This window comes from Etheostoma cragini, chromosome 6, assembly GCF_013103735.1.
Source record: "Etheostoma cragini isolate CJK2018 chromosome 6, CSU_Ecrag_1.0, whole genome shotgun sequence".
Classification (NCBI taxonomy): Eukaryota; Metazoa; Chordata; class Actinopteri; order Perciformes; family Percidae; genus Etheostoma; species Etheostoma cragini.
This window is the reverse complement of record NC_048412.1, coordinates 23811407-23824038: the sequence shown is the minus strand read 5'-3', so window position 1 is coordinate 23824038 and position 12632 is coordinate 23811407. Positions and strand designations below refer to the sequence as shown.

General features: G+C 39.3%; 1 protein-coding gene across 2 annotated transcripts in view; it reads left to right on the top strand.

The window, feature by feature from the left end:
- The window catches only part of sv2a (synaptic vesicle glycoprotein 2A), a 46493-nt gene that overhangs the window by 28490 nt on the left and 5371 nt on the right, over positions 1–12632 (top strand). For both annotated transcript variants that reach the window (XR_004656862.1, XM_034873304.1), the window contains 9 exons: positions 549–729; positions 2318–2469; positions 3096–3229; positions 4698–4787; positions 5991–6098; positions 7011–7099; positions 8122–8286; positions 8605–8738; positions 10972–11178. Coding sequence is in view for 1 of the 2 variants with exons in the window: in XM_034873304.1 (XP_034729195.1) it covers positions 549–729; positions 2318–2469; positions 3096–3229; positions 4698–4787; positions 5991–6098; positions 7011–7099; positions 8122–8286; positions 8605–8738; positions 10972–11178 (1260 nt within the window). In the remaining variant the exon portion in view is untranslated. The remainder of the gene's footprint in view (positions 1–548; positions 730–2317; positions 2470–3095; positions 3230–4697; positions 4788–5990; positions 6099–7010; positions 7100–8121; positions 8287–8604; positions 8739–10971; positions 11179–12632) is intronic.

Below are 12632 nucleotides of genomic sequence, written 5' to 3'. Positions count from 1 at the left end.
TCTGCAATTCTAAAGTTCAATACTTAACATGTATTACATGTTATATTTCTTTAACCTGTACACAAACAGTAAAATTAAAAATAGTAATGGTTGGACCTGCGTGATAGTGAGTGCAGGGTGAAGTGTTTTGTATCTTTATGATAACATATTGTGATGTTAATGTTCTGTCATGTGATTTTTCTTGTATACATTTGTTTTAAAAAGTGCAATACAAAAAAGGTTGGTATTTGTATGATTATGATCTTGACCCCTGCACCTCTGCTGTGGTAGTATATGGTACAGATTCTCTCCCTCTGTTTCATGGTCAGCAGAATACTTCAGTAGTCAACTAACGCTGCCAAATGTGCTAATTTACTGGACAATGGATATCTAATGAGAGTTGACGTGAGGGCTGGAAGTAATATCAGTGAGTTTACTGATGAATAATAACTTATTATCATACCCTTTGTGTCTTCACTTCCTCATTATATCGTCCCATTGCATGCCCCTGCCATTACTGTCTCCTCTGTCTAATCCCCCAACTCTTCCCTCTCTCTTTCTCCCTCCAGGTCTGATCGTGTACCTGGGGATGATGGTTGGGGCCTTCGTGTGGGGCGGCCTGGCTGATCGGATTGGCCGACGGCAGACCCTCCTCATCTCCCTCTCCATCAACAGCGTGTTTGCATTCTTCTCATCCTTCGTCCAGGGCTACGTCTCCTTTCTCTTCTGCCGCCTGGCCTCTGGTGTGGGGTAAGAAGATGGATGAGTCACACAGGCACAGCCGCTAGAGCTGGAAATGAGATAGTCACGACCACTGTGGCACATCGCTTTACTTGACAAGCAGAGCAATGCCGCGTGTCAGAAGACAGAAGTGTAGAGCTCATATAGCTGTTAAAAGAAATCCACCCTAAAAAGGTTTACTGCCTTTCAGGAGCTAGAGTACTGTTTTTTGATGATCCTATTTCCTTCAAACTGTTTTATGTAGGAATGTAATTTAATTCAGTAAAGTTAACAACCTCCACACAATGAGTCTAAACTAAGGCATACAAATGTGGCACTCCTTATTTTAAATTAATTATGTGTGACTTCATTGCCTTCTGGTCTCTTATGGCTATTTCTGCCTGTGTTGTTGAATAATGGTGGGTTTAGCAAAATGTAATTGAAATGGCGCCCTTGTTTTGATTGTCAGGGTCTGTCTTAGAAGCACTTTTGCACAGTCAACCATAGTACCTTACCTTATCACGGTCATTTCATTTCTGTGACTGATTTTTATTCTTATGTATGTGTGAGATATGTGTGTATATTTGTTTGTTGTTTTGTGGTTGTCTTAGTACTGGATGCCTAAAATTTCCATTGGAATGAATAAAGTATCTATCTATTGATCAATCTATTGATCTATCGATCTATCTATCAGTCTATCTACAAGCAAATGTTAGAATTACCACTAAATTAAGATACAAGGTACACTTGGTAAACATTGTGTGTTTAATATCAGCATTTCATAAGTATGGCTATTCTCAGTATGGCTATGTTCAGAAACTGGTTTTGTCCGGCATCGTGCGCAGAAACTCGAGTAAAAATAATGACCTCTTCCAATCATGTTTTTTCATCCTCCCGTCCTCCTTGGCTACTAGCAACTGCGTGGAGGAGGGATGAGGGCTGTGCGCGATTACTGAAGGCTTGTATCACTTAGGATGGACCGACAGTGTTGTTGTAATTACTTAGAATTCCTCATGGGGGCGACAAACTACTCTGCAGAGCCGCTTGCAGTGCTGGAAACTTTTGTTGATAGCACCACTATGGGGGCGTCAAAGTCAACTTTTTTTCAAATTCTTCGGCTAATGTCTTTAATTTCCAAAGTAAAACAACAGTAAGATCTGTCAGTTAAAAAAAATGTTTTACCGGCTTCTTCTTTAGTAACATTTAATAAAAATAGTGTAGCTCCGCAAAATGTAACCGCTCTTCTCACCCTGCCTTCCACAATTAAAAAGAATCTGCAGAATCTTCATTCTCAATCAACAAGGCTGCTCTGTTGTCGCTTACGTCTCCAGCTGCTTTTTCTTGAAACCCTTTCTTTAAATTGATTGTCTTTCTGCTATACTCCATTTGTTGTATTTTTTCCAACTCTTTTATTTCTTCAAAACTTTATCAATTATTTTCTTTTCCTATTTGCTACCCTTTCAATATACCTATTTTTTTTTTTTTTTTAACATTCATCATTATTTTGTATTATCTCACCCACCACCCACACATGGCTTCTCCCCCATGTAAATCCCTTTTTTTGCTCTTCTTTTAATCGCTTTCCCTTTTAATTCCTGCCTCGCAATTTACTCCCCAGTATTGGCGGCTCCATCCCCATCGTGTTTTCCTATTACTCTGAGTTCCTGGCTCGGGAGAAGCGAGGAGAGCATCTGAGCTGGCTCTGCATGTTCTGGATGATCGGTGGTATCTACGCCTCTGCCATGGCCTGGGCCATTATCCCACACTACGGTGAGAAAAACGAAACGGATCGCTCAGTCAGGAAATCATTGTCCAAGGCAATATGTGTTAGTTAGCTACACAATACAATTTTCTCTTTCCTGTGGAGATGAAATGCCATGGCGGTTTTCATGTAACAGTGGTGGAATGTAAGTAGTAATTACTGTTCTTAAGTACAATGTTGTGGGTGTTACTCAATAGAAAATATAGTAAATAACTTCCTTTTGTATCAAACAACTGCTTAGAATTTTATACAGTTTATGGTTCCAACTTAATTTAGTTCAATTGTCCAGATATTTCCCTTCACACAAGTGCTGAGTTCAAAGATAACGGATCAATTTCATTGAAAACAAAAGGGAAATAGTGGTTAAAAGAAGAACGTCTTGGCTTACAAAAATGAGGCACATAAGACAGATATCTGCTTTGCAGTTTTTAATCACTGCAGTTTAAAGAATCGAATACAAAACAGACATTACAGTATCCAGGGATAGAGAGAAAGCTTCTTGTGCACACAATTCTTGTCTTTTCTTGCAGCTGAAACTCTCTCTCTCTCTCTCTCTCTCTCTCTCTCTCTCTCTCTCTCTCTCTCTCTCTCTCTCTCTCTCTCTCTCTCTCTCTCTGTCTCTCCCCTTATTTAGGATGGAGTTTCCAAATGGGCTCAGCCTACCAATTCCACAGCTGGCGTGTCTTTGTGTTGGTGTGTGCCTTACCCTCTGTGGCAGCCATCTCTGCCCTCACCACCATGCCCGAGAGCCCCCGCTTCTACCTGGAGGTCAGCCTGTCAGCTCTCGCCACACAGACCTTGTTAAAATATTATATGAATACATTTTGACTCCTTGAATGCATAAACAGCCTATAAACAGAAGGCATCAGTGCTCTTGCACAGTGGGAGATTCTGTTCTGCAGACAAAGTGCTGCTTACACACTTTTCCAGAACATTTTGAATGAATGAATAAATAAATAAATAAATACTGTATGTGCATGTTTACAACCTGGAGCAGGCTCAACTGCAAGATGCTGTCAGACACATAAAACACTGCTGAAGGTTCATATTCATAGTCAGCATATTTTGAATATTGACACTAAAAGATAAACCCCAGAGTTTTAAGATGATTCATGTAAGCATGTAGATTTTATTTAAATGTTTGCTCACATTAAGGAATGTAGTATGCAGTATGTTGATGTGTGGTGTCCTGGGGATTTTTGTGGTCCTTTATCTACATATTACAGTAGCTCGGTTTATGGGCTTTTAGCTATGGTAACCACAGCAAATTATATATTGTTATTATGCTGGTTCATACCGACACTCTTACTTTAGTAGTAATTTACACACTTGTTCCTTCATGATTTTTCATTTGGTGTAACTTTGATGTTTCAAGAACCATGTTGTCACACACCCACCCAGAGGTCCTTTGATACATCAGAAGGCATCAGTGAATCATTTTAGTAAAGGAAGTTGCAGAGAGAAAATGCTGAAAAAAATGACGAATGAAGGACATAAAACACTACATTCTGTGTTTAATTTAGTCTTGATTTGGTCTAGCTTTTGATCATTACTCTTAGTATCAGAGCATAATTGGTCAAATATGTGCAAAATAACTGAATGAGTAACAGTTACCTTTCCCTCAACCACTAAGCTAACTGGCTGCTGGTCTTTACTTCATATAGCCATCAGTCAGCTCATCTAACTCTTCATAAGAAAGAGAATAAGCATATTTTCTAAAATGTCAAACTAGTTCTTCAAGAACTTGAACCATATGTACCAGTGAAACTATAGCTTTTACATGTAAAGCAAAATTTGCTCAATTAAATCAATGTGTTTATCAAAACAGGGCAAAGCTGTGTCAACAATTTCACATCTTAATGTTGACCTCTTGAAAAAAGGCAATGTATGGTTACATTTTCCCTAATTGGTTATTTGAATTGTAATTTTTCAACAAATGTAACATTTAAAGAATCAAAGTTTTGTTGTGTCACATCCGTTTGTCCCTCAAATCACAGCGTCTTACAATTGAGTAATGATTAAAACAAAACAACATTCAGTCTTTCACCAAATCTCTTATCAGAAAAAAATCTGGCTTTACCAAAGCAAACTGTATTAAAAAATATTAAAATATTGAGCATGACTTAAGGTTTTCACCCCCTGTGTCTGCTTTAATTTGTTTAAATCTGTTTTAATTTCCAGGAGGTACTACGGTAAAACATAACGTTTAAATCTGCTTTTTGTTTCTCTCCTCCAGAATGGGAAACATGACGAGGCGTGGATGATTCTGAAGCAGGTCCATGACACCAACATGAGGGCCAAGGGTTACCCAGAGAGGGTCTTCTCTGTAAGTCACACTCAATAGTCTTAAGCTTTACACTTATGTCTGTATGCAGGGTTATTTTCCATCACACAATGCATATGTGTGTCTGTCTGCAAGCTGATGCACTTCAGCAGGTTTTGAGCTCTGTGCTGCATAACTTTGCATATTAATTAAGTTAAGACAGATTTTCTTTAAACTAATGTGATCTCTTAATGGTTGAAGCCACACAGTTCACATTAAGACTTAAGTGGAATATGGGAACAAAAATAATTTATAACCTTCAAAATGAATCGTAACTGGCCATGTTTTAAGTATCAAAACGAGACACAACAGGTGCCACTCATTATATGATAATCAAGTAATGGGAGAGCTCATTTGCAAGCTTTTGGGAATCGGCTGCACATATTTGCTTTGATTCAAACATTTCTTTAAAATGATATGGATGAATAAACATATGGAAAGTACATACAGTCTACTAAGCGTTTGTGGTATTTCAAAGCAGAGGTTTACTAATATAACAGTGCTAATAGACGGAACAAACAGTTAACCTGGACCTGCGCCCATCTTTTAGCACATGGGCGTGCTGGTCTTACAGGGAGGTGTGTTCAGGTGAATTCTTTAAGCAGTGGAAAGTGATCGCACCATTGACCAACAAAAACAATAGTCAATAGCGCAGCATTTCATTGTTATTTTAACCGCCCATTAGTAAAATGTGCCTAAGCCTATGCACAGTGCGCATACACTATGCATGTTACATACACAGGATAGCACAGCAGCAAACAAACATGCAAAAGACTGCAAATAAAAAAGCAATACGGCAATTGGGTACAAATGTACCTGACTTTTAAAGGGAATGGGAGATGAAACTCTGATTGGTTTATTGCATGTTACGTCCAAAACACACCTATGATTAATAAAGACACTACAACCCTTTTGAACCATGCGCCTGGCGCACGGACCCTTATATCCGCCGTCAAACTAGCAAAAGAGGATTTGGACACACCCTAAACACACCTGCGCCTCTTCCTTCACGCCGTGCGCTCAGATCGTTAAAGTAGGCCCTCAGAGTGTAATTACAAGCATGTGTTGTTTCTGTTTTTCAATGACTAAATGAGTTTGTACATGAATAAATGTTATAAAACCTTTCAAATGAATGCTTCTGTAAAGTACTTTGAAGAGGAACACATTTAACAATCATTAAACACAAACATGTGCTGTTGTTTCCAGGTGACCACCATCAAAACAGTAAAGCAGATGGATGACCTGGTGAACTTGGGCGACGGTGCTGCCTGGCATCAGAAATGGAAGATAAAGCTCTCAACACTTTTCCATCAGGTGATAGTTTGTTTTTTTTTCTCACAAAAACTTCACGCTCAACTGATTGCGGTTCACGGTCAGGTCATGGCAGGTAACTGCCCGAGACCCCTCCCCCCCCAAGTAAAGTTGTCCTAAAACAGCAATATATTTATTATAGTGTTTAGGTATGGAAAATATTTTATTATTTTACTATTGTTATTTTTTGTACCCCTAAATAACTTACAATACAGAAGGCCCCCCAAGCACTTAAAGGGGAACCATGCAGTTTTTTAGCTTAATTTACCTTAAGTGAACAGCTTCGGAGTCATTGGAATGGTTATATGACTTTTTCCGCCTGTTAACAAATTGCTTCACGGCACTGCACACATACGCACATAGCGATGGAGTTTTTCACACTATGGTCATGGCTAATCCGGCACAAAGAAACAAAAACTTAGAAAAGCATTGTCGGAGGAACAGAGAAAGAGGAAACGGCGGACTGACCGAGCGAGGAGTCAGACACAAGTAAACATAGGAGCTGGCAAACATCTTTTCCGAAGCTGTAGGGGGAGCTCTATAGAGAAACCTGCGAACAAAAAGTGAAAAACTGCATAGCGCCCCTTTAAATTAAACTCAACTGTCTGAACTCAGATGAAGTTTTGGAAGGCTCATCGAAGGCTTTATTTACATTTGAATTCCTTTGTCTTTGTGGATAGTGTTTTAGTGACAGGACGTGTTTGTCTCTTAGCAGGTCCTGCTGAGGCTGTATCTGTTTGTTAACTTTATGTCTGGAAAGGGATTCTGGGAAATGGAGTTTATTTTTTTGTTTTTTTAGAGATGTCTGGTCTACGTTTACTTTGAATCTGACTCAACTACTGTATATATTTATTGTTTCCCCCTCTGTGTATCCACTGCATCTCCATGTCCGTATCCATGTGTGTGTTCCTTCAGGTGTGGAGTAATTTCCTGACCATTTTCTCCCCTGAGTACCGCCGCACCACCTACATGATGATGGCTGTGTGGTTCTCTATGTCCTTCAGGTAAAATGAGGTTATAGAACTGTGCACTGGGTCTTATTTATTATTACATTGTTTTCATTTTTTATTGAGTCCATATATTTGCTGATGGCTAGTGTTGATCACAGCAGCATTGTGTTGTTGTTTGTTGGCTTAACAGCTCGCTGTCAGGTAGCTGTGGGCGATCTGAATGCAGAGGAAGCGCTCATTTGTCCAACATTATCTCCTGCCCAAATTTCAAGTCCAGGCTGCTCATGTCAGGTTCATATTTCCAGATGTGTAATAATTAATCTGGACAATTTTTTCATAATTTGTTTATAAAACATGAAATAGCAATACAAAGAATAACTAAAAAAACAATGATGGCAGTGAAAGAATACTCAGTTATATCAATACGGCTGTTACATAAGATTATGTCTCTTTGTAGGTCGGAAGATAACCGGGAAACTACAGAGAAGCAGCAGAATACAAGCGTTAGATGCTTACAGTGGGGGAGATCCTCTACTTGAGCAAAGTAGGAATAGAACATTGTAAAAATACTCCATTACAAGTAAAATCTCAAAAGTATCAGTTAAAAAAAACAAAGTACAGAGGTGATAATTTCTCATTTTTCGGAGCTTACGTGACAACCACCCAGAGCCGATGCATTTACAAGATATAAAGTAACAGTTAAATTAATAACCACAGATTTATGTTGCCTTTTGACAGAGCCAGGCTAGCATCTTCTCCCCGTTTCCAGTCTTTGTGCTAAGCTAAACCTTTGCTGGATATACAGTAGTTCCATACATAAAGGACAGGTGTGAGAGTGCTATCAATCTGCTCTACTAGCTCACTGCTAGAGAGCGAATACGCTTATTTCCCAAAATGTAAAAGTAAATATGTAAATGTGCGTTAATTTTCCATCACTGAAAAGTCCAAGGGTGCCAACAGGCAAACTATGTTAAAAATACGCTATATTTGTGTCCTGTTAGCTTGTTACTGTAGGTTTCTCTTTTTTGTGACAACAGCACTCTCACTTTCTCTCTCTCCTCCTTTTCCTCGTCCAGCTACTACGGTCTAACAGTGTGGTTCCCCGACATGATCAAGTACCTGCAGAAGCAGGAGTACCACTCGCGCACCAAGTTTTTTGCCAAGGAGAAAGTAGAACATGTCACCTTTAACTTCACCCTGGAAAACCAAGTCCATCGCCAGGGAGAGTACTTCAATGACAAGTGAGTGAGTTGCATCTCCTCCTTAGTGGTGGCGTATCAAATGAGGGCAAACTCTTTCTGAATTAGGTCACATTAAGGTCAGGTGCCTTTTATTCCATGGGTATTTTTTATATTCCATCTCCAATAATTGGTGAATACAATTACTCACAAAGTGTTAATACTTTGTGGTGGACCCAGCAAACCAGATTAAAATATGAATAAGGCTTTGATCTCTTTGCACATTAGCCGTCTTTTGTCTCCCTCCACTTCCATGTTCCATCTCTTCGATGTCTCTCTGCCTCCATTTATTTATTCCATAATCCCTGTGTATTATTTCAGGTTTATGAACCTGAAAATGAGATCTATGGTGTTTGAGGACTCGCTGTTTGAGGAGTGTTACTTTGAGGACATCACCTCCAGCAACACCTTTTTCAAGAACTGCACCTTTATTGCCACCCTCTTCTACAATACAGGTAGAAAAAAAACACACACACACACACACACATCTAGTTAACACCAGGTATCAAACCAATTATAATAATACAATTATATAATTACAACATTGAAATTTCATCCTACAGCTTAAGCAACAACGAGTTGCAACTAAACTATTTTTTTTTATCTAACAATAGAGACACAAATGTTTTAATGGCTGTAAAACATCAACGTTCTACTTTAAATTATTGTCCGCAAGGCCAATTTTTCCTTGCAGCCAGGTGAAAGACACACAAACTTGAACGCAAAATGTTATTTAGAGTAGGGTCTGTGATGCACATAAGAGTGGAAGATGGGCTGTGTGGATGCAAAAAAAGAAGGGCTGCTTGTCTTGACCCCCTCCTATCCACCACAAGGGTCATCACAATATTTTCAGAAAAGATTGTGCTTTTGAAAAAACTAAATTTTCTACAACTTACATCTATGGCTTGAAATTTTAAAAAGTGAATGTGGTGGAAGCTGTGCAGTGAACCTCCACCCTGCCACTGCTAACAAACATCTTGTCTTGCCCCCCTCCCTCCGTCCGTCTTCTCTCTATGCTATTTACAGTGCTTTAAAAGGTCTCTTTATAAAACATTCTTTTAAGTAAAGCTATTGGGACACTCACTCTTTTGTGTTTGCTGTCTACAAATGCAATCTTTCCAAGGGAATGTGTGTGTTCATTGTTGTCATTTAGTGGAAGATGGTGTCAACTGTTAAGACAATCTTCATTTATTATACCTGCCTGGTAAGAGTTACCAGTGTTTTAGCTTTACAATCTATTAGCAAAACAATAGCCCTAGACATCTTTTTGCATCTCATAAAATTCTGTTTCAGTGGACGCAGTATTTCTCCTTCTCTTGATGTTGAAAAGAGCAGCCAAAAAAGCCCCAACTGTTAAAATTGCTCAAATACTTTCCTTGTCCGTCTCCACTGACTAACTGGCACTACACCGAATGCAGCATTGCAGAGCAATGTCTCCTAGCAACCCAGGCTGAACTTTCCATGATTTTAGCTTTAAAATTGCCGAGCTCTCTCTACGATTTTATTTTTCTCCAACAGATGTTTCATGTAGAAAGCCGAGAACTGTGTCTTTTTACATTTTAGAAAGAGGGCACAGGTTTCAGCAGCTGGATCTAAACATGCAAACATTTACATACAATAGATATATCAGCCAGACCTTCCGCTCGCTTTGTTAGTTGTTTGCACTCTTAACACATGTCAAGCAATCACTCACAGCTGCTATCAGCGGCAGCCAGGAGTTCCTCATTAGAATGGGAATTAGAAACTTGTTTGCTTACTAATACTTAATCTCTTTTTTGGCTCCGTGTTCAGAACTTGAGGCTGTCTGATAATTGCCATTGTGTTTCTAATAATTATCAGAATGCAGCATGATGGGAATAAAGCACATGACGAATGCAGTTGGGCTATACAGTTTGACATGTTAGTTCCTGTTAACTCAGCTACACGCTCAATGGGCTATTCTTCACAATGTATTAACTTACAGTGCTATTACTATAAGATCAGTAATTAATAAGATGTCGATTCTTATTCACCCACTGCCATGGAGTGACTCTTGGCAGATTTGTTTTTAGCAATGATTCCACACTGAACAATACTTTTAAGATAATAAAATACCTGTAGAGTTGCAAGAAATTGGCTGAGACATTCTAGATCCATTAGCCCAAATGATCACATAGTCACTCCGAAAGTGACAATTTGTAAGTTATTTGTGTCAGGTCAATCATGTCAAGTCAGTTTAATATACGGTGTAGCCCAGAATCACAAGTACCTCTAAGAGGCTCTGTGCATGGTGCTGATATAACCCTAAACTATATAGACTACATACTATATTAATGTAGAAATATACTGTAGCTATATAGCCTAATGCTGTTTTTCCAGAGCATAAGAAAGGATTCTAGCTTTGTTTGACAGGTGAATTGTAGCTGTATGTCCATGGTTTGAATAGGATCCGCTGTCAGGCCTGCCACTGTTTTACATGCCACCATTTTAGACAACAAATCCTCATGCCTAACCAACAATAAAAGCCCATTTCCAAAGAATCCCAAAAAAACAGCGTAGAGCCATTCTACATTATTTTGCTGTCCCACGGTGGTGGTTTAATCATGTGACCGTTCTATTAAACATCAAGGATTGGCTTAAAATGAGTCACGTAAAACTACCAAATGAGGATATAATGAGATGGATGTCATCCCCCTTCTTTCTCACCAGATCTCTTCAAGTATAGGTTGGTCAACTGTAAGCTCATCAACAGCACTTTCCTGCACAACAAAGAAGGCTGCCTGCTCAGTGACGTCAGTGATGAGAACAATGCATACATGGTCTACTTCGTCAGTTTCCTGGGCACGTTGGCTGTGTTGCCGGGCAACATTGTCTCCGCGCTGCTCATGGACAAGATCGGACGGCTGAGGATGCTAGGTAATATGAGCGCAGGGCTATATTAATCATTGCATAGAAAGAAAAGTTGAATGGGAGTTAAGTCTGTACATCAGAGGTAAACAGAGTTTTAAAAGATTTTCTGAAACACCGTCCTCTACCTTACAAACCCTGGTCTGTGTGTTCAAGGCACTTCTCTTATTTGTCGCATTATAGCTGTTAATTTGCTGCTGGTAGAAGACTTGTAGTGTACCACTCTGTGGAATTGCAGATAAATTGCTGAAAAAAAAACAGGCAGATTAAGCTACCAATGCCCTGATAAATACAGATAAAGTAAGATAGTTAAGTGGGTGCTGCTGTGACCCCACATTAAAAATGAATGAGCTTGGATGTTTCCCAGCTAATGATGTGGTATCCTTCAAATAGCCATGGACGACACTATACTTTTTCACATATTTTCCACAGGTATAAATAGGAGTGAGTCTTTGTCTTTCTTAAGGAGCTTTGTGGTGGACCCTGATTGTGTCTCTCAGGGTATATGATGGGTTTGACGTTCTGAAGAACAGTTTGATAAATTCCAGATTTTCTCTTCTGACACAGACACAAAGTCGGCCCACTTAAAAAGTGCAGAGTAATAAGTTACACATAGAGGCTGATGCTGTAGATGGTATTACTGTAATTTAGGACTGAGAGAAAAGGATCTGGAAAACTGACCAACTCCACAGGATTGAAGTCCCATAAAAGATGTGTCTACATTATGTGAGAGCAATGGGATCATGTGTATTACACTTTTTCCAGCATGCACTGTCTGGTCTAATTACATTACAGTTCAAAAGTACAGGCTAATAATACTTTTCTGTTTATACAGTGGTGTGAAAAAGTGTTTGCCCCCTTCCTCATTTCCTGTTCCTTTGCATGTTTGACACACTAAAACCAATTTAAACAATACTCAAGGACAACACAAGTAAACACAAAATGCAATTTGTAAATGAAGGTGTTTATTATTAAAGGTGAAAAAAAATCCAAACCATCATGGCCCTGTGTGAAAAAGTGATTGCCCCCTAAACCTAATAACTGGTTGGGCCACCCTTAGCAGCAACAACTGCAACCAAGCGTTTGCGATAACGTGCAATGAGGCTTTTACAGCGTCCTGGAGGAATTTTGGCTCACTCATCTTTGCAGAATTGTCCTAATTCAGTTACATTAGAGGGTTTTCGAGCATGAACGGCCTTTTTAAGGTCATACCACAACATCTCAATAGGATTTAGGTCAGGACTTTGGCTAAGCCACTCCAAAGTCATCATTTTGTTTTCCTTCAGCCATTCGGTGGTGGACTTGCTGGTGTGTTTAGGATCATTGTCCTTCTGCAGAACTCAAGTTTGTTTCAGCTTGAGTACACAAACAGATGGTCGGACATGCTCCTTCAGGATCTCTTGGTAGACAGCAGAATTCATAGTTCCTTTTATCACGGCAAGTCTTCCAGGTCCTGAAGCAGC